This window comes from Prunus mume, linkage group LG8 (genome assembly GCF_029339155.1).
Source record: "Prunus mume cultivar Tortuosa linkage group LG8, ASM2933915v1, whole genome shotgun sequence".
Taxonomy (NCBI): Eukaryota; Viridiplantae; Streptophyta; class Magnoliopsida; order Rosales; family Rosaceae; genus Prunus; species Prunus mume.
In genome coordinates, this window is record NC_142705.1 from 23,439,022 (window position 1) to 23,462,068 (window position 23,047).

The 23,047-nt window shown below is 38.5% G+C and overlaps 1 protein-coding gene and 1 long non-coding RNA gene across 2 annotated transcripts; one reads left to right on the forward strand and one right to left on the reverse strand.

Moving 5' to 3' along the window:
* Positions 1–3,321: 3,321 nt before the first annotated feature.
* On the forward strand, positions 3,322–4,092 carry LOC148915100 (uncharacterized). The gene is made up of 2 exons (XR_016122823.1): positions 3,322–3,664; positions 3,802–4,092. It is a non-coding gene; the product is annotated as an uncharacterized LOC148915100 (long non-coding RNA).
* Positions 4,093–6,990: 2,898 nt separating this feature from the next.
* Positions 6,991–20,043, reverse strand: LOC103338965 (transcriptional activator DEMETER-like). Its single transcript, XM_008242240.3, is given in 21 exon segments — positions 6,991–7,434; positions 8,912–8,950; positions 9,039–9,153; positions 9,414–9,479; positions 9,557–9,696; positions 9,986–10,043; positions 10,134–10,170; positions 10,518–11,015; positions 11,330–11,412; positions 11,495–11,531; positions 11,661–11,729; positions 11,804–11,895; positions 11,988–12,072; positions 12,219–12,298; positions 12,427–13,867; positions 13,966–14,056; positions 15,488–15,844; positions 15,939–16,670; positions 16,673–17,797; positions 18,286–19,114; positions 19,902–20,043. Coding segments are annotated over 20 exon segments (5,997 nt in total). The 5' UTR covers positions 19,022–19,114; positions 19,902–20,043; the 3' UTR covers positions 6,991–7,318.
* Positions 20,044–23,047: the final 3,004 nt, after the last annotated feature.

A 23,047-nucleotide genomic window follows, 5' to 3' on the forward strand; every position in this document is an offset into this window, starting at 1 on the left:
CATTTAGCCCTCGACAAATAATTTGATTAGTTTTCAACTTCCTACCAATTCAAGGTTCACTTGGGAGTTGTTCTTTTACTAGCCTTCGGCAGTTAATCAATCATTTAGCCCTCGGCAAATAATTTGATTAGTTTTCAGCTTCCTACCGATTCAAAGTTCACTTGGGAGTTATTCTTTTACTAGCTTTCGGCTAATAAGTTTTTATTTTGCCCTCGGCAAGTTAAAACAGTTAGTTTATTTAGCCCTCGGCATTTACAATGGTTAAGTCTTAAGTGTCTTACCGATTGCAGGCTCACTTGAGTTTTTAGTTTCTACTAGCCTTTCGGCAGTTTACCTTTATTGAGCCCTCGGCAACTAAGACAGTTAAACTAACAACTACCGATAGTAAAAACACTTCGTAGTTGAACAAAACTTGAGAGAAAAAAAACTGAAACAAAATAAATTGAAGGGGCCCTTGGCACCAAGGTGTTCGAAAACGCTACCTCATGGCAGGTTCAAAAATACATTAAATAAATTATGAAAGATTAGCATCGGCATGCTTCTTCGGCATGAGCAGAGCCTTCGGCGACAAACACCTCTTCCGAGGCGTCCTCCCCTTCGTAGTCTTCAATCATCTCCTCGGTGAGACCTTCCGGTAGAGGAGGAGGATCGGCGATGAAGTTAAGGTTCAACTGCTGCCCAAGATTGCACCACTTGAAATGGTAGCGCAGATCCGCCATCTCCGAGCCCACCTCCTTGCCCAGCAGGATGGAGAACTCAATCGACAAGCGATAGCTTCGATCGCCTCCGGGCGGCAGCATCGATCTCCGAAGCCTTGGCTCGCTCAGATTCCTCCAAGGCCACTTGCACCGCATTCTTTGCCTCCTCGGCCTCTCTAGCCACCAACTGCGCATCCTCCAGAGCGCCGTCATTTCAGCAAATTTGGCTTCATAAGCTTTGACTTGCCGTTCGGTAGCCTGCATATCCTTGACGAGATGAGCATGGTTTTGGAGAGCTTTTCCAGCCTCGGCAACCTTGGCCCGCCATCCTCGTAGGCCTTCTTGGCGCGCTCGACAAGGCATTGATGGTCCGCATGCACCACATGTCCATTGAAGCTCAAAGACAAAGAGAAGTCGTATGGTGCGAACAATAAAGAGAAAACAAAACAAACAAAAAAAGAGGAAGAAGACTTACCAAGGCTCGAGACGGAAGGCGCGCCTGCTTCCTCTCTTAGGAACATCTTCGGCAGCTCCTCGATCTCGGACAGCTCCATTTACGAAAGCAAGGATCATATGGTTTGCAAACCGAATCGCCTTCGATGGACACACAATCGTGATTGGCTCCGCCGTGTTCTCATCATCCTCGGCGGCAAGGGTAACCCTCGACACCTCCTCTCCGACTCCACTTGGGTGCCAGCTCCGCCTCGGATCCACCGTCAAAGGCCTTTACCGGCAGCCTTGGAGGAGGTGGCGTTAGTAGTTGCCCTCGCCTCGGCGTAGAGCCGATCGCTGCCGCACGCCCCGCCGTCCGGATCAACCCGCCGACGGAACCGGCAACGCCTCCACCGCTGTTTCGCCTTTTTCCCTTGCAGGCCCATTATCAGGTGCCGTTTGGAGGATTCATTCATTCTTCTCGCCTCGGCAGCTTTTCTCTCTTCCGTCACTGCACGAGAAAAAGATCGGTAAGGCATCGGCAATATATGAATGACGACGCAAAGACGATGTCCACTTACTTTGGCAGGATTGGCAAGTCCGGCTTCGACCAAGTTCACGGTGAAGAGAAACTGGGGTACACCTCTCGACGGCAGGGACCTTCAACCTCACCTGTTGATCTAGCGAATCTCGACTGTAAAGGACTCGGCTGCTTCAATTTGCCTACAAAAGAAACACAACGGTTGAGATCTCACAAGAAAGAAACGACAATCGGCTTACCGAACGGTATGTCAACCTACCGGCTATTTGGAAGGTAGTGGAGATGTGGAAGTGGACAGGCTATCCGACGGCGACTCCTCGCCGAAAGGAGCATCCGCCGATTCCTCCACGACTTTTGAGAGGTCGGCGAGGCAGCGACAAAATGGCCTCGTTCGGAAGGCTTCAAGCGGTTGGCTCGAACCCAACCACCATGGTCGGCACTCTTAGAACTAGTAATGCTGTAGAGGTAAAAGAACTGCTAATAGGAAGGTTCTCCTTCTTCGGCAATGCCAAACGCAGCGATTACCCCATCAGCGCCACCCGAAGTTAGGGTTGTATTGACTGGCGCATGGTGATCTACGCCAATATTCTCTGCACCGCCGGTTGTAGTGGTAACCAAACTCCTTGGAGAAGCACGTCGGTGAAAAGACGACTTCGCCATCTTTAAACTTCTGAGAGACTTGGTAGGACCCGGGATCCTCATCCTCACCGAATCTGGGATGCAATACTCGAGTTGGAAATCTCTCGTTCGGTAATCTTGTTGGGCTATAGGTAATCTACACCTAATGGTGCTCTTTCGGTACTCCTATTGGCACCCTAGGGTTGCTAGGATACACTATGGAGGCCCTAGGCGGGAGAAGGTTTGATAGCTGCCTCCCCAAGGCGTGGAGGCCTCTAACGACGACCAATCCGGACTCACCGTCTGGGTTATGCGAAATGGCTACCATCAAGGTAAACCGCGCCAACGGCACTAGTTGTCTTACCATGAGCCCCTTACCGATGTCGTGGGTAGGGACGGAGGCTGGGCCTTCACCGAGTATCTCAACATCGGTATCTTCTCCATCCTCTGCAACGGGCCTACGGCCTCACTTTTTGAATCGAACAGACCGTCCGATGACTCCCCCTCGAAAGCATTGGGCTCACTCTCGAACAGTAAGTTGCTATCGGACATCTACAAAACAGGAAAAATGAAACTAAAGGCCATGCAGAAGACTATGCTATCGATCCCTACATCACTACCTATGGCAACTAGACTACCGAACGGAACCCTATGGTCATTCTAATTCATGCCAAGGAAGGACGTACCTTTGATTACCATTCATGTGCGAAATCGCCTTGATTGCCGTTCGCTACGCCAGAAATCGCCTTGATTGCCGTTAGCTCTCGCCAGAAATCGCCTCAACAGAGCTCTCGCTTCTCTCACAAATGCAAAGTGATCCTCTCTTCCGAATGACCCTATTTATAGGGCTAGGGTTCGCAACGCGCCTCGAAAAACCAAGCGGCGCGTGTCGCCGCACCTAATGCTGCGCACGCGTGTCATTCATCTGTGGATGACTGACGCATGTAGGGCCACGAAGACAAAGCGCCTCAATCCCATCGCACATCAACTCTCGGCGTCCTTCGACTCCCCCAGCGTCGGGACCGAGAACGCACGGAAGTGCAAGATTGAGCCCTTCCATCCACCGAGTTGCGAGCGGTAGGATAGCATTTCCTGCCAAAGAGAATATCAAGTCTCCTTCTGAGAACTCTCGAAAGAGAACTTGGGGGACTCCTGTTTATACCAAAATAAACAGCCAATGAGAATCGGACGCATGGACAAGATTGGGTCTATGGTAGCCTTCGGCACCCAGCCTACCGATCCAACGATTAGGGCAACCTCCTCCTCTAGGACATGTGGCAAGCCCACAATCGATGTCTACAGTCCCACATCGAAATTCTACACAACTTGCGCACCTCCAAGATCTATAAAAGAAGCACAATTCCCCAAAATAGAGGTAATTAGAACTTACGGCATATAGCCTATTGATCTGTAGTTCAACTTTACTAAATCCGTACTTACTTAAGCATCGGAGAGCCTTCGGCGGTTCCACACCGGTGCCCTAGGTCTTACCGAGCATTTGTTATCTTGCAGATCACGCGCTCTACCGAGGCCCAGAGCATACCGAAGGCCCAACATCACTAAGTTGCGCGGGGAAGTGCGAACCATTTTTCTACGTCAACACTGATTAATAAGGCTATTTGAAGCATCTGTACCAAATTTTAGACTGTACCGAGTCCTTTCTGTTCTCATTGATATGACCTATGAGGATGTTATCAACATGATTGTACTGAAACAAATATTTATTACACATTAGTTTGTTTAAAACTATTCATCCACATTTGGTTGGATGGTAGGTTTCCATATGAAACCTATCCTTCCTCCTCTTTGGCCCTGTTTGGTGGGCTGGCTTGGACTAGTTAGGATGGGCTTTAAAGCATTGGATTGGACTGGCTAGGCTTTGAGTCCAGTCTTATTCATTTCTGCACCAAACAACAGACTAAAATTAACATTTTTTTTTAAATAAATCAATATTTTATTTTATTTTTTTATTAACAATAATCAAATGCAAAATTCCTACTTTTTGCATCAATGCCTTACTTTTTTTTTTTCTTCAAAATCTTTCTTCCTCTTCTTTCAGTATCTTTTTTTTTTTTTCTAATCTAAAATTCCTCTGTATCAAAATAGTAAACCACCCAAAATTCATATTTTTTACCAGAAAAGAAAAATGGTCATTCTTTTTCTATCATAAGAAAATCTATCTTTTTTATTATACGAGAGAAAAGATTGTAGACCAAAACCAAAATGGTAATTTGAAACAAAAGAAAAAAAATCTACAGCATAACTTTCATATCATAGAAAATACAAACTAAAAACAACATTAAAAAAAAAATTATGCAAATTCTAGATGGGAACAGATCTGAAAGATCTTCAATGAAAGGTATCAAAAGAAATCAAACCCAAAAACTACAGCTATGAATTGGTTAACCTAGCAACCTATGAATTGGTCTTCGACCTCGTTTCTAATCCCTTTGTGTCGTGCTTGATTTGGTTGCAGATGTGAAGGACGTGAAATTTGTTATTAACTATGATTTTCCTGGATCCCTTGAGGATTATGTTCTCCAGAAGCAGATCCTCTAGTTCTTAGGATAATTGATTACAAGTATGATTGCTTTCTTATGATTTTAGGACAAGTCCATAATTTCTCTTCATTTTGACTATTTCCTATTCTTGTCTTTTATAAATGCTCAAAATGTACTTTGGCCTACCAAATTATAATGGAGATATAGTTGATAATTTCAAGTTTAGTCATGAACTACATTACTGATTCTGAAGTGTGAGTTTAGTCACATTAATATACTTTTTGCAATCATGTCCTATTCCTTATCATGAACTACAATTATCTTATGTCAGGCAATAACTAATTTAGCTGCAACTTCTTATTATAAAGCTCACTTACTATGCATTTGTCTTGATTTGGAAATGGTATTGCAAAACTACATTGTACAGGTTCTGTATTGTAGTTTTGCACAAACTACATTGCAGTTTAGGAAATTGCATTGCAGTTTTCATTTAATTACAATTGGATTTTTGCTCTTTCCTTGGCTTTCAATCTCACAAATTTGAAGAGTAGAGGCTATCCAGGTGAGGAATTGGGTTGGCCAAGAGAAGAGTATAACTACCCAAGAGCAAGGCAACTCAATATTGGACTTTTGGAAACTGCATTGCAGTTTTCATTTAATTACAATTGGATTTTTGCTCTTTCTTGGCCTTCAACCTCATTAATTTGAAGAGTAGAGGCTACCCATGTGAGGAATTGGGTGGCCAAGATAAGAGTATAACTACCCAAGAGCAAGGGAACTCAAAATTGGACTTTCAGAAACTGCATTGCAGTTTTCATTTAATTACAATTGGATTTTTGCTCTTTCCTTGGCCTTCAACCTCACCAATTTGAAGAGTAGAGACTACCCAGATGAGGAATTGAGTGGGCAAGAAAAGAGTAGAACTACCCAAGAGCAAGGGAACTCAAATTGAACTTTTCGAAACTGCATTGTAGTTTTCATTTAATTACAATTGGATTTTTGCTCTTTCCTTGGCCTTCAACCTCACCAATTTGAAGAGTAGAGGCTACCCATATGAGGAATTTGGTGGGCAAGAGAAGAGTAGAACTATCCAAGAGCAAGGGAACTCAAAATTGGACTTTTGGAAACTGCATTATAGTTTTAGAAACTGCATTGCCAGAAATAGAGTATTTTACCAACATGTCTTGTTTTGTTTAACTCCAGAGCTGAGCATTTTTGCCCAAACTCAGCATTGCAAGTTCCATTTTTGTATTGCAGTTTCCATTCATGCATTGCAGTTTCCGCTTCTACATTGCAGTTTCCGTTTCTGCATTGAAATTTCCATTTTAGTACTTTCATCTTGGTTCCTTCATTTTGCTTCTATAAAATCAATTTTTTGTTTTTGTAGTTGTTTTCGTTTTTGTTTTTGTTTTTTTTTAACATAATTGATATCTGCATTGTATTTTTGTTACAGTTTCTGTTTTTATTTGCAGTTCTTGTGTGAATATGTGTTGAAATGATTTTTTTTATTTAAAAAAACCGTTGATTGTTTATGTAAATATTGTATAACTGAATAAATTTTTCAAAACCAAGTTTGGTGTAGTGGTTTGTGAGTGAGCCTTTCTTCTTTGAGGGTCAAGGTTTGAGTCCCTTCAATGACACAAAATCTTTTTTTTTAAAGTTGAATCAACGGAGTTGGTCCCTGCAGACAGCGATGGTGGTTGGTGGCGGTGGTGCCCGGCAAGTGGCTGGCCGATAGTGGTATCCGGCTGGATATGGATGTGTGGCATAGTATGCTTGCTTTAAAAGGAGTGGCATTGTGTGTAATTTTGATATTTTTTAATGATATTTTTGTAAAATTAGGTACTACATTTCGGTCTTTGGCCTTATACTAATTAGATAAAATTGTATTCCTATCTTCCAAATTAGTAAACTATATTATGTTTTAAAACTAAAGCTCCCAAGTTTAGGTGGTATTTATGCAAATTTATCTTCTTCTTTTATATAGACACTTATTCGAGTGTCATAGTTGCAATGCAACAGCTGACATAACATTTCCTTCGCAATCGCAACATCGGTTGTTAGACTCAAATGAATCAAAGCCTTTTTCAGCAGTATAATAATATTTGATGAAAGTCTTCAATCGTGTTTCTTGGTGCTGTGTGATTTGAATATTAGCTGTGACTTTGTTCATACACTTGACAAATTGGGACATCTAAGATTTGTTTAGAATGAATGCAAGCAAAACATTCTTGGCATTTTGACATTGATAGTTTTACAAGGATTATTCCATTCTGGGCATTTATTGAAAGAATAGAAAGAAGCGATTATAATTATGTACAGACTACCAATCAACTCGTCACGAGATCTCACATTTTTGTGTATGAAAATTGCTTTCTGCTGCCCGTCTGTCATATAATGAATGAATCTCATGCCAGAGGAAGAATAATTGAATTGAATGTGCTAGAATTTGTTAGTCACTCTTCTTCTCACACCGTCAGTAATCTTCGGTATGTCTAATCAAAATCTTGTCTGCATCATGGTATTTTTTATCTTTTCTCCTCATTTTTGGTCTTGGTCAACCTACTTGCAGGAAAGTGTAATCTGGCAATTAAGGGTCGTGGTGCTCTTGTTTTCCGGTCAAATCCCCTCACACAAACATATCCTGCCAATAAATCAATCAGTCAACAAATAGATTCGGAACTGAACCAAATTCCTAACCAAGAGGAACACAAGTATCTATCATGAGTTTGCCTGAGTTCTGAAAACGATTTACAGGTCAACAAGCATAGTACTGCCGTGGTCGGGGTTTGGTTAGATTTGTATCCATGCAGTATGTTTTTATGCAGAAGAATCTTAATTGTTAGTATGTAATGCAAGTTAGTAGCACTTGATTCCTGTTGGTGAAAATTTAAACGTCTTAAGGATTACTATTCTGCCAACTACAACAGTTTTACTATTAGTAATCCGCAGACTGGAAATGGTGTACCTAGCCACACTATCAAAGTTTATGAAACATAATGGTAAAGTAAATGCTGCGGGGTCCAATGGTAAACTGTTTTGTGAAAGAGTGATTTAAGTATGAAGAAGGCACAAGTTCGTTCTGGATAGTTGGCCTCTAACTATTCCTTTTGCTTCAGAGACATTTGTCTGCCCGTGAGCAGATTAATAAATTTCAAATTTTTGGATAAGTTTGTTCGTCATTTTGTCAGTTGTCTGCTAAGTCACAGGCATCGGTTCTTTAATAGTATTCTTTTTCTTTCTAACATTAACACCAAAAACAACAAGGCTACCAACGGGCACTGAGTTAAAGGTTCTGATATACATTTATTTTAATTAAAAATCAGTCCATTTTTAGTTATAATCTAGTAGTATAAATAATCTTTAGTTTTAATAGATTCATGTATTAAACTACACTTCCAATGATTTCTACTCATGTGCATGAGTTGTGCATATGGATAATGATCTAATGATCTAATAGCTAATAGCCCATATGCGCATTTAATGTGCATGGGAGGAAAGCCCAAACTTGTAATATCATGAAATATGCAGAGATATATGATGGCTATTGATGATTGTGATCATAAACAATGGAAAATGATGTAGTTTTTCAATTGGTAGAAACATGTGAGCGTGACACAGCTGTAATCCTTGGTCTCTGGAATATCCAATGCCTATTGCTGTGCACTTTAATTTCTAAATGCAGTTTTTTAAGTGTAATTACCTTATTGTGGAAAGTAGTATTATTCATCATTCCCATTGCTGACAATATTCATGATTAGACCAGAATGTTTGCAGTAGGATTGTGTAATTAACAATCTCCTTCACCATGTCTGAACTTCAAAGGTGCTTGATCAGTTCAGTGTTATGTTGAAATGATTTAGTTACTCAAATTATCAAATCCATTGGTTTTCCATTGTGACTCACTCTAGGATATTGGAATATTTTAAACGCACTTATATGATCTAGTGATCAACCTACTAGACTAAGTGCTGGAACAAGATATAATTACAAACATTAAGTAGTTTGTGTTGGAAGTTAAATTCATGATGTTGTGTTATCTTATTTCTGTACTATGTGCCTAAAGAGTTATCATCAAACTAAGCAGACAAATTAATGTGAACGGGAAGTTTATCACATACCTCTCCAAAAGCAGTATTGAATTCCCTCTGTCGATAGACCTGGTAGACAGGTATTTCATTGTAAATAAACTTTACATCTTTAATTATTAACATTATGTAGTAACCCTGGTATCTGGATTTCTCTTACCTTTGAAAATTGTTGATACAGAAGTTCCAAAGTATACAGTCCGTCTTGGCAAATTCCATATCCACCCCCTTGGAACATCAATTGGGCTGTGACTAGAATCATGATCTGCGAACATCTGCATCGTGATAGAAGTTTGCTTGTAAATCTGGAAATTAATGCCTCTAACATTCTGGCTTACAGAAGCTGATGAAGTAGTTAATAGCTTTTTTCATGAGGGTAGGCAGATAGGAGACTCTTTTTGACCAATTGGGTTGCATGAGTGCAGGATTGTGGCTAATCTAACTTGCACAAAGGGGTACTTTCTTGGCTGCTAATAACTTAATCCAGACTGCACAGTAGATAAACTTCATGGAGATTATTTTGAATAAGACTTACCTCATTAACTTGAAAGTAAGTGCCATTGAGTGGAAAGCTCCCTCTCATTGCTGTTCTACAAGGTATCTGTTGCAAGTTGAATTATTTTACAGTAAACAACTGCAGGTAGTCTTCTAACTAAAATCACAATTAATTTTCCTCACCAAAATTGTCCCTCTGACTGTTTGAGCATTTTCTTCCCTTATGCTATTGCATGAAAAGCATGTCTTCTCATTGCACATTTTGTTTTGGTCTTGGGAGCCACACCTGCTTTCTGGTGGTTGAATTGAATTTGCAGTTTCACCTAGTATACAGTGGTGCAAAATAAATGTATCACATAGCAAAATCTATAAAATTAATTTCATATCTCTGATAGGAAATTAGCTAGCCTTAGGTCATCCCTTTATCCGTATTCTGAGTTCTAACTTGGTCAATATAATCAAATGCATTAAAATGGCATGCCCTCAAGATTCTCAACAATGCCTCTCAGCTCTCTAAGTGCTGTGAGTTCATGTATTTTAGTTACTGTTGGAGATTATTTGAAATTCTATTATAAGACAAACAATTTCAGGAAGGTTCTGTTTTGAGCGTACCTGGTGTCCATATAGCAAGAAGGTATGGGCTAGGATCATCTGGCTCTCGTTTGTCCATCTGTAAAATTTAATTGTGCATAATTGAGAATAAGAATGCTTCATGTGGGTCACAACATATTTTAGATATTAATTTAATATTTTAACCTACCCCTTCCAAGAGTGGATGTGAATCTGGTAGTTCATACCTGCATCATATCACCATGGGATGTATAAGTGTGTCATAGAGAATTTATTGCCATGTCCATGTACAAATGTTTGTGTATAGGTGTGTATGCCAAAACTCAGAACATACTGGCTCCTAGGCAATAAATTCTTTAAATCCAATACAAGAATTCTGATGGTGGCGAATTCAATATGTAGACACCAGGATGTGTTTTTAGATTGACATGTTGTGGTTTTGTTCAAATTAATCCAATCATAGATATTCTGCGAACCTTCTTCAAAGTAGAATTTGGTCCTACTTTAGCTGAATTTGTGTCCAGCGTATAGACAAGCATATGTGGTTTTGTGACTAAGGGAAGACAACACTTACACTTGGTGCTCTGTCCGGAGTCGACTGACATTCTTTAGCTTGGGTGTAGGGATAGAAGCGGCTTCTCGATTCAAGGAAACTAAGGCCTTGGACATGTCACCTTCTTGGAGCTCCATATTTTCTTGCATATAATTTTGTAAAGTCGCTGTGAACTCTTCCATGTTGAGTTTGATGGTAGGAATCTCGTCAGGATCCTCGTAGAATAAGTCCTCAATGTCACTTTGCGAAAGCTCTGTGAACTCTTGTTCTGGCGTTGCTGGTTCTTCAATGATTGGTTCACACTTGTTAGTTTCAGTACTTGCTTTCTGAAGTGAGTTGTTTTCAGGTGGAGGCAGTGACATGGGAGGGACAGCTATAGTAGGATTTATCTCAGCAATTGAAACAGGTGGAGGCAATGACATGGGAGTGACAGCTACAGTAGGATTTATCTCGGCTTCAACTGAAACACTTGAACTCACAATGCTCTTCTCTTCTGGCCCTGGCAGGGCAAGTCGTGCACTGCAGCAAACATGGTTAGTATTAGTTTTATTGGTACTTTCTTTTTTCTGAGATTTCATTATAATATGTATTTCTTTTACTTCTCTTAATTGCTCCATGTGATTAGTGAAACATACAGCACTTAATACAACTATGGGTTCTCCATGAAACTATCTACTACTCTAAATTCTTTATAGACTTTCTGATAGCTAATTAATTAGGCCTGGATCCCATGCTTTGAAATATCTGAAGATTATCATGACTTGCTTATGTGTTTATCTGCCTGCAGAGTAGCAGCAGTATACATGTAATTTTGCAGAGACTACAGCTCGAACCTTGCAAAAGCACTTGCGAAGTGTCTGCATTCTCCTCTCATTGGACATGCATTGCAGTTCGGTTTACTCTTTGTGCAGAAAACCTGCATATGAATCAAAACATGAGGACTTGATTTTTTGATTAATTATAGATAATTTTTGTATCTAATGAAACGGCATGCATACCTTTCCAAATGTAATCATCTGGTAGTGCAGCTCATAGCTGTAGTTCAATAGTCAACTAATCAGTAAAACCACAAGTTGAAAGAAAAACAAAATTCTGCATGAACTTAGGACATGAAAGTAATGCTCTCAAATTAACATGAATGGTTTTAGGGAGCCATGAGGTTACAGGGTTAGTTGATCAAGTTTGCATAATCTTGGCCATAGATACTTTTGAATTGACTCCAGCATTGGGTACCTAGAAAGGAATATTGTTAGCATTTGCAAGTGCTGGAAAAGTTAAGCATTCAAATATTGAAACATAATTCTTACATTTCTAGGAGGTGTAACTGAAGAGATTCGGGTAGTGGTTGGAGAGGGACCCATCCCAGTCGTACTGCTATCCTTCCGACGTTTGTGTCAACCTTTATGGTGCGAAGAAGAAACATAGTTTCATTGAATATAAGATGTCCTCAATAATAACATAGTAACTAATTAGCAGCCACAAAATTGTTACCGGGAAAGCAAGGTGGTGAAGCGTTAAAAGCCGGACACACTCCACACTTTTCAAGCCCAATCCCCGTATACTTAATAGATAATCCCTGCAGAAAAATCATTTGTGGTAATTATATACAAAATCTTGCTGATGCATTGCAGTGCATTATTCTCCAATTTGGATAGCCTTTTACTGGCAAAACGGGACAGTTCTAACGATTTAGAAGAAAATAAATTATTTGGAAAGGCTTACTTTGCTTTATCTGGGGGAACATCTCTTAACCATTCCAGATCAATGCTTCCATGTTCCCTAACCAGCCGGTTTAGAAATTCCTACAAAATTTTTGCAATAATGTTATCATGAATGACGTCTTAACCTATTCAGAGATGTAATCATGAAGCAAAAGATGATGCTCTTAACAAACATGTGATCTTTCAACTGAAAACTAATAGAAGAGAACCTGGATTCGCTCAGCTAGCATGTTGTTCATCCCTCGCTCCTTGATTGCATCAGAAATATCTTTAACATTAGCACTTATAAGTGCTTCATAGTCCAGTGAGTCCATTGTTTCCTTATTTCTTTCCTTTTTCCTACCATTGGCCTGTGCCTGTTTTCTCAACGTGTCCCAGTCAACTGCATTCTTTTTATCACTCCCAGCCCTTCCTTTTCTTCCTTTGGAAATATTTGTATTTGCCTCATTATGTGACTGCCCATAGGAATATAATTGCTCCTGTAAATTTGAATCAACTGACTGATTTTCCATGTGTATTTGCTTATTCACTGCAGAGATACTATCAACGATACTGCAAGAATTTTTTTTGAGCTCATTGACATTTTGGACATGCTGCATGCTACCACTCTTCTTTCCCAGAAGTGGTTCAGTATGTTTTACAGGCTCTCTGACTGACGTTTTTTCTAACTGGAAGTTTTGGTTCCCCTCACATTGATGACTGTAGTAGGAAGGTTGATTGCATCCATTGCTTGACCTTGGTTGAGAATTATTTTGCTGGTCTGTTGACTGCTGTCTGAACGATGCATATGGGTCCATCTTTGGCGTTTCTTGAGAAGGCCACAAAATATTCTGTTGCACAGAGGAATTAACAACACTTCCTGACAGTTCTTCATTTCTGCTTTTGTTCTTTTCGTCTTTTTTGACATTGAACCTGGAAGCAGTTGAAGGCCAAGAAGATATGATTTCCTCACTGAAATTTGCAAATCTCCATGGCTCTAGTTCTCCAAAATCTGGGTACGCGTGCAACTGATTGCTCTTGGAAGGAGCAACCGGTACTTGAACCGTTTCATTGTAAAGATTGAGTAGATTTGTGAACGAAGAAATGCCATTGAGATCATCGATTCTGTCTGATCTTGTCTTTAGCTGTCCGCATTCTATATACCCATTCTTGGATCCATCATATAATATTGAACTTCCATTTACTTGATGGTACAAGTCCTGAAACTTGGTCACTTTCTCCATCTGTTGATTTGTTGAAATGGACATATGAATCTTCTTGGATTGGCACCCAGTGATAGGATCTTCTACTTCCGAGTTGGAAACCGAGTACGATCTGATTCCTACAGCGCCTTGTGTGACTGAGGATTCGAAAGAATCTTGAGATGATACATATTCTTCCTCCAAACATTGACTATGTGCCTCCACTAAGTTCCTTTCCGTCCCTATGGTCTCACTGTCTCTCTGAATTTCTGCAGATTCATTGAGTGCCATAGACATTTGGTTATAGATTGGTTGACTTGATATTTCTTCATGCCATTTGGTGGCATCATCTGGACTTTTCATTTGAACTTCTGGTTCTTCAACCAATATGTTTGTGACAACCTTGTCATGAGCTTGGTGATTGCTTGACTTAGGTGGAAATCGAGCTGCCAAAGACATGAAGGCAGAGCTACAAAAAGCAAAAGAAGCAAAACAAATACTGTTCACTTCAAGACATTCATTTATGTGCAATCTGGTTGAATAATCATTCTAAAATTGTGAACGTACCTTGATAGATGGTCTGAAACATTCTGAGTAAGGAAAACTCCAATCACCGAGTCAACAACTGATCCTTTCCATTTTGAAAAACGTCTGTCTCCTGTGCAGAATAATATTAGATCATGGGATTTATCAGCATGTTATCTAATAACTGCCTATCCACTAACCGAAGAAAATTATAATGAATTTATGCTTTTCTGGAACATGAGCAGCAAAAGTAATATTGTTAACTGTTGTCTAATCAAGTGAGCTACAAATCATGCCAACTTTCACACTTAAAAAATCCTTTTGCCAAAGTAGGATTGGCCTGGTTGATATGTTTCTTATGCAGTCAAAGTGAGTTTGCTAGGCTGAGTTTACATCTTTGATATTGACTATCAAGTTGAATACTCTGCGCCTTCTTGTTTGACGCTGCAGATTGCTATTAAATTATAATGAATTTATGCTTTTCTGGAACATGAGCAGCAAAAGTAATATTGTTAACTGTTGTCTAATCAAGTGAGCTACAAATCATGCCAACTTTCACACTTAAAAAATCCTTTTGCCAAAGTAGGATTGGCCTGGTTGATATGTTTCTTATGCAGTCAAAGTGAGTTTGCTAGGCTGAGTTTACATCTTTGATATTGACTATCAAGTTGAATACTCTGCGCCTTCTTGTTTGACGCTGCAGATTGCTATTAAATTAGGTAGTTTAACCAGAAAAATTGGTTAAACTAGCAACTGTTCTCCAATTTAAGATGCTCATATATTTGTTAACCATATCCTTATTCATTTACATTTCTCATCATTGTTTAAGTGTTCGGATTTCATGCCCGATAGAACCTCATTGCATAGTTATCAAAATCATACTGGACATCAGCTCAGACAAATAAGTCATGGTTCACTGGTTTAACAATTTGGTCATGGCCAGACTGCAGGTCTTTTAGATAATTAACTAAACTATTTTTTGTCGGGTGGGTTGTAAACTTTTTTTTTAATATTTATTTAAAGTCTTCCTAGTTAATCATGTTTTAGGTAATGATAAGGCTCATGTATCAATCACCTTTCCTATCAGACTATATATTAAGATGGGACTAAATGAGATCAGAAGTGAAATGCTTCTGAAGCTGATTAATTTACTGTCTATATATTTACTCAATTACAAAATAACAGCCTAATTCTATATAACTGTTTGTTAATATTGCATTGAAGAAGAAAAAAACTTGAGTGAAGCTATTGTTTCTATAATGATTAGATATCTAAATTATCAACAACAAAAAATTTGTTTTCTGGGGCTTACACTGTAAATGGTCCAGTTAAGTTACTAGATTAGGTGGCTTAACTTGCAGTTCAGTTTCTCAGTTGGACAGGCAGGACAGGATGATCATGATAACTGCCCTCTCCAGTTTGGAGCTTCATTATTTTGTAAAAGATTGCATTTAAATTATTTAAAGAGCTCATAAAAGTGTAGATGGCCATGTCAAAGTTATAACACATACAACATGGTAGTTCATGACAATCCAATTTAAGACTAAAATATAAGATATTGTACCTTGAACAAGGTGCATGCGTGCTATGAATGACTCAACTCGTCCTTGGAAAACCTTTCTTTCCTCTTCCCAATACTTCTCCTTTTCCTTATGATTTCCTTCAATCCCTCCACTTCCTTCCTTGCCCATCAAAAGATTCCATATCCTATTTGTTTCTGGGTCAAGCTCTACTTTAGGCAGTGGCTTACGTTTCTTAATAAACCTCTCATAGGGAACAACTGCACCATCTCCCTTGTATGGGACAAGTGCATTTCGTTCATGCTTTAGAAATTTGCTGCAGCTTCCATTGAGATTCAGACCATTAAACTGATTTATGATGACGTCTACTGGAATACTACATCTAGTTCTTCCCGGAAACCCTGCATCAAAATAAAGAGGTTGCCATCATTAAGGGAGTTCAAAGTAATTATTGAGATGATTCATTTTTCAGAGGTTTCTTAAGGTGGAAAGTACCTATCGCTTTTGCAGAAGGTTGCTGATAATCATATGAGGAATCCTGTTCTTGCGGGACTTTATCTGTACCTGATGAAACAGATTTCGATATATTGGATCCCACGGTCTTCTTCTTTGCTGACGTATTATTTTTGCGAGTTTGAAATACCTGCCCATTTCCCGGTTGAAAGGATTTTCTGGGAGGTGATGAGGTAAGCTGGTCACATGTCTCAATTGTGGAATGGGTAGAAAAGCTATGCACTAGAGCGAATCCTTGGCAGGAATGTGATTTGGATGAGGTCTGCTGATTCAGAAAATTATTCCCAGAAGCGATGGAGTGAGTGTACCTGTCACTGGTAAACTTGTTGATTCCTTTGTTCTGTCTCTCTATCATTCTGCTACTTTCAATGTAAGAACTCAATAAGGTATTGTTCTGTCTCTCTATCACTTTTCCAATTGATTTGACATTATTTTCCCCCTTTCTTTCAACTTTTCCCAGACAGTCCTCAACTGGTGTAAATTTCCTAGGCATGTCACAGATACTCAAGCATCCATTCTCAAATTTCTGTTTCTTATGACTTTCTGAAAATTCTTTGCTGAGAGTGCAACTATTTCTTTGATGGCCATTAAACTGAAATATATCATGGCACAACAATGAACTAGGTGGATGATTGGTAGAAAGATGTGTGTGTTCAATAGTACGGAAGTAATCCCTCTTGGATCCCCTTCCTTCACTTGGAAGGGAGAAGCGGTTAGTACTGATTGAGAGCCGCCCTGGTTGATATTTTCTTTAGTCTTCTGAAGGTTTTCACAGTTGGTTTTTGCTTGAATGACATCTTGGCCTATTCCTTCAGCATGGCTATGTTGCTGGATGGGAATGTATCCATCTCTACATCTTCTCTGGCATAAATCTGAAATATCATTTTCCACATGTCTCCTTGTGACATTCAAATTTTTCATATGCATGTCTTTTGTTGTAGCAAATGGGGCTGCAGATGGTTTCCTTTCTGGCAGGAATGTATAGTTATTTGGAATATGGTTCATGAAAGGGGTAGGGTTACTCATAGTTCCTGGCATCTGGTTTTCTACCGTCAATTCATGCTGTAGGCCCATTGGCTCAGCTGGCTTTGTTTTAAAAACCTGGTTGGTTCCAGTGCCCATATGCGTCCCTTGAGTCTCGAAAGTCAAATCAATAATTCTCTTGTTTCCTTGTTGCAACTCCTCTTGCTGACGAACTGTGTTGCATTGGTTTTCATCCATGGTGTTTTCCAAACCAAAATCTAGAACTCTCCTGCATGATTTTGCAACTTTTCCAGAATTATGGTCTGCTGTTTCCCTTGTAACATCTGACTTTTGACTTGGGGATTCCTTTGGGACATTCTTTCTTACATATTTCCTCTTTGCTGGCTGGCTCTCCTTAGACTCTGTATTCTTTGGAGTTGCAGGCTTTGGAGTCCTTTTGGGCTTGCCTTCTCTGATTACCTTGGGCCTGTGTTTTCTTCGCTTGGGTGGTTTCTGCTGTGGTGTCTTGTTTAGATCAATCCCTCTGTCACCTTCCCAGTCAGAATCTTTGTGTTTTTTGTATGGTGTAGAAATGGCTGCAGATGATGATTCCACAATGTTCTGCAAGAGTTCGTCACCATGTTTTTGAATTGCTTCATCTCCTATAGACATAACTAATTTCACTTGCTTGTCCTTTTCCACACTAGCACTTTCATCTGTCAAGGATTTCAGTATTGCAAAAAGCTCGTTGTTCTCTACATTGTTGGCCTGATCTGTTGTGAATGGGTGTTGGCTGGCAATACATGAGGCAGCATCTGCTTCTGTTCTTGGTGAGGAGTTTAGATCATAGCTTGGTAGGAATTGTACAGGGAAACCATCTGCACATAAAAGCAATTTTTTCTGTCAAGTAGTTTTAACAATAAAGGGATTTTTGTAATTTGTATGTTCATTAAGATATTCTGTCGCTTGGAGTTATAATTAAGTATGATTTCAAGACGATTCACAATGTAGTATGGCACACCCAAGTGATGAATATTTCACCTTCGTTAATTTATCATTTTCAAAAGAATTCAATAAGACTGAAATATTTCAGACATTGCTTATTGCTATCTATGTATTGACTTTGGCCGTTGTTTGGTGCAAGGGTAAAAGTTTTAGGCTTTCAAGTGCAACTAGCCACATTAGAAGACATATATCATAAACAAATTACAGTGCATACAGATCATTGCCTCAAACTATAGTTTTTATCAATGAAATTTTAGAAGAATAGATAATAACACTTATTCTTTCGAACAATTTTTTATGGAAAATCTTAGTTGCATTTGCATATATAATAGAAATATCATAACTGAGTTAAAGTACTTACTCTGGCATATCAAGGATGAGCTGTCACCATTGCTCAATGGGTTTGAACTTGAGCAATGATTTTGGTTGCTAAATAACCAATGAACTGAGTTGGAATCAGTCTGACTTGCGTCAACTTGAGAAGGAAAATCCATAACCAAGGACCTGCTCATCACTGTACTTGAAGAATATGAACCATTGCTGCAATTTTGGTTGGTTAGCAAGGAGCAGCCTGAGTTGTTTCCTTGGTTGCCCAATTGAGGATGCAACTTAGGAATTAGAGGTGTGTTCACTGCTAAGTCCACATTTCTGCTCAGATTCCTGTCTGCAGAGGCAACAAAAGCTGTCTTATCATGCAGCAGTTGGGTAATTGGATTATTGTTCCAACTTGCGTTGTCAGGGCAGAGCAACTGTGTGAAGGAGCCTGTACTGTAGGAGCACGCAACATGATTTATCATTTGATTTTTCTCAGCCAGACTTCCATCATAACCATTATGCCCTCCATTTCTCTGTAGTTGACCATTTGGGCTAACCGTTTGAGTCACGTCATTGTAGCTAGCCCCCATTTGTACATGCTCCCTTGAAATTCCAGTTTGTTGCCAATTTGCTCCTTGCAGGTGGTTCCCAAGGGGGTTGACTGGGATCGGAATCGGATGACGCTTCAACGGAATTGGCTTCTCCGGAGTCGCCGGTACCCAAGAATCCATGAAGCGTAAATCCTCATCCTGGGGAAGCAAAAATCCCCCTCCAAACTTCATCCTTGAGCCCTTACAATTTACAAACTATCTAAGTCTCTTTTTCACTTCTCTGTTTCATTAATCTTTATTGCAGACTGTAACACTCTGGTCTCCCTGTAGCAGATTTGTTTTGCAGAAAAACCGGAATCAGAAAACCCCTCTGTTGCTTATCCCCATTGCAAGAACTCACCGTGCCCAAACGCACAAATACTTTCCTCACAATGACAACACAGACCTAACATGTAATGCATAAATTAATGTACATGGAAGAAAAAATATTTCCTTTCAGATAAGAAAAATCAGAATAACATCTCTGTAATTAATGCTCAAAATCATCTACAGCAGATATTTCTCAACAACTAAAGGCCAGCCATATTTTGTGCTCTGGAAAACATGGAAAACATGAACGACAATAGAAGCGAAATTAAAGCAGGAATATCCACTGTAACTACTGAGAAATAAAAACATCTTCTGAATCTGTGTAAATTGACTTATTTAACTTTTGGGTTTAATGGCAAAGATTATGGGAGAGCAAATTATAATATCTTGAGAGAATCTTCTTCTGATATGAATGAAATGTAACAACTAATAACAGGGTTTGGTCAATATGCATGAGTTAAGTGAAAGGCCAACAGAAATGGTAAAATGCATTCAACCGCAGGCAGCTCAGCTCGCCGATCCGGCTGTGACCAGAAATTGACATGAAAAAGAAAAAAAAAGATGAAGAAGAAGAAGAAGAAGAAACCCTCATAAATCCTAATTAAATTGTTACCCAAAACCAAGCCCTGATTGCAATTAGCTAGAGAATTGAGCTCAACTGATGATAAGGAAGGAACCTAAAACAATCAGTGAGCAGAAAGGGAGAGAGAAACAAAAATACTCTGAGTCACCCCCTACCTACCTCCATTTCAGACCCTTATCAGTACATTTGCAGACCAGTGAGCCATTGGTGAAAGCATTCAATTCCTCCATCATTTGGTAGGCGACCATTCAGAGCCCCAACCCCACCAGAGGCCTTCCACAGAAAGACCCACAAGAGAATTTGCAGAGCAAACAATTTCTTCTCACCATCATCAACTTGTCTTCTCCACAAGTTGAGAGCTTGAGATTGAGATTGAGATTGGTGGAGAATCTGTTAGACTCTCTCTCTCTCTCTCTCAATCACTCTCTCTCTCTCTCTCTCTCTCTCTCTCTCTCTCTCTCACTAGAGAGCTAGCTCTGCTTTGGTCGACCCCGTCCTCCCTCTCTCTCTTTGGCTCTATTTCTTTGGACAAAACTACCCTCAAACGAAAAATGAAGCAAGGCACAGAGGAAGAGTTGAAAAGGGTTAGTATTGTCAAAATAGCAAAAGAAAGTAAAAATAAGCTCCAGCTAACCCACCCACACGTTCTGGAGAAGTCTTCGTCTTCGTCGTCGTCTTCTTCTTCACTCTCATTCATTCATCTCGCTTTCGCAAAAGTCACTGTGTGTTTCAGTTACAGGCTTACATTACAACCGGCCATTGGCTTTGGCAATGAATATACGAAAATTTATTTTAATTCTTTGTTTTCTTTAATTTTCATTGGTTTCTCAACCTGATTTAATTCTGAAATATATATATATATATATATACACGCAAATGAAACGAATACAACTGGCAGCAATTAATTATTTAATTATTTTCATCAATAATATTTGTGTGAAATTATAATTTAGGAATTCTGAAATTTTAATGTTAAGGTTGGCCTTCATTTTTGTGCATAATTGTTGGGGAACAGGTTGGAAATGAATGCTGTGTGTTTGCTTGTGGGGAAGATTTGACTGTTTCCAGATATTAATTCTATTTACTCTCAACTTCAGTTTTGAAATTCATCAATTGTTCTACTTCAACTTTAATAAAGTGGTAGCCCCCTACCCCCTACCCCCTACTTCCGGAGGTAGCTAGCTTTTGAGATCAAACGGTTTCTGATTCTTATCTTTAGAAAACCTTCTAACAGAATTTAAAACTCGAATACGGGTTAAATTCGATTAGGGTCATAATTCGGGTTACAACAACTGAAAATCCTTATAAAAATGGTAAAATTTATTTGAGCACATGCAGCTCATCTCACTGGTCCAATTGTCAAACTTAGATTTGGAGTTGTATGAATCATGGGTCAGTCAGTTCCCCAAAAAATAAATAAGAGTTGGTTTGGGCACCTCTTGTATTATTGAAAGTGGGCACAGTCCCTATGGTTGATGAATTGACAAAGCTTTTGGTGGTTTGTTGCTTCAACAACATAGTACATTGCCTTGAATCAAGTGGGGCTAAAGTGGTGGTTGGCTGTAATGTAACCATAGTGATTATTTTAGCTTTTTGCATCACCAAGAGTACTAGACGACCTTTTGGAAAGAAAAAATTTAATATTGATCAATGTTGATAAAAAAAATTAAATTAAATTAAAATTTACAAGAGTTATAAACAAATAAAACATTGCTACGTCAAACTAACATCGAAGAATGATGACTTATGGTATTGGTGGTAGTATTGTTTTTGTATATGCTTAATTTATTACAGTTATATTTTGTTCGACAATTATATTTTTTTTGGGGTCTCACATGATTTGGTGGTATGAAGTTCATTTTATATATAGAAATAGTTTTCTAAATATACTTAATGATTGCATTTTAAAAATACTTATCTTACATGTTTGTCAGATAATAGGAATTGATCATCTTAGAATGTATATCATTTTGTAATGTATCCTACACAAAAAGCAAATTACCATTTATAACCTTCTTCTTTTTTTGGGGGGGTCTCATATGATTTGGTGGTATAAAATTCATTTTATACATAGAAATAGTTTTCAAAACACAATTAATTATTGCATTTTTAAAATACTTATCTTATATGTCTTGCCAGATAATAGGAATTGATAATCTTAGAATGTATATCGTTTTGTATCCTACACAAAAATAACATTACCATTTATAACGTTTTTTTTTTTTTGGGTCTCACATGATTTGGTGGTATAAAATTCATTTTATATATAGAAATAGTTTTCAAAACACAATTAATTATTGCATTTTTAAAATACTTATCTTATATGTCTTGCCAGATAATAGAAATTGAGAATCTTAGAATGTATATCATTTTGTATCCTACACAAAAAGCAAATTACCATTTATAACGTGTTCTATGATATTATCTATCAGAATAATGCTACTCTTACCACATTCTCATATCACATTGTGTGGCAAATTAGGTGGACAACGACATCAATTAAAATTAATTTAACGTTTTCTTTTCTTTTATGATTTATTAACACTTTTTAATTGACGTGGTTGTCTATCTCATCTGCCATATAAAGCGGTAGTGAATGTGGTATACAAATATGATAAGAGTAGCATTAATCAAAGATCACAACAACAACAAAATAAATTAGTATGATGCTCATATCTACTATTGTATGAAAGACTTGATAACAATAGTATTGTCTAGAAAGTAAGTTGTGTACGGACATGAAAATATTTGTTGGTTTAATATTTATTAAAAAATGTGTTATTTCACATTATAAATGCTAATGCTTTATATTTAAGTTGTCTAGAAAATAAGTCCAATAGTTTAAGATTGTTGTTTATGATTTGAGAAAAGGGTGCTCGAATCCTAATTCAAATGGAGCACTTGAATAACTTGGCACAATAAATTTGGTATGCCGATCAAGTAACATCTTTTTCCTTGTCTCTCAACTTATTAAGAAGTCAGTTTTGAGAAGCATATCTTCTTAAATAACCAAATAACATCTTATATATTAAGAAGTGTTTGAGAAACAATCTTTCTAAATAAGTCAAGTAAATGTGAGTTAATTATTGTGAATGAGCATTGTTATCTCCATTGCTACATTCTTCTTCTTTTCTTTTTTCTTTTTTTTTCTTTTTTTATAGGAAGCGATAGTTTTCAATTCCATTCAACAGAAAAGAGTGTGTACAAAAAGGCATGGAAAAAGTGGTTTCGTTAAAACCTACCATTCAATTTCCATTGCTACCTTTTGATGAATGAAATAGATTATGCTTCTTATCTTAGGGGTG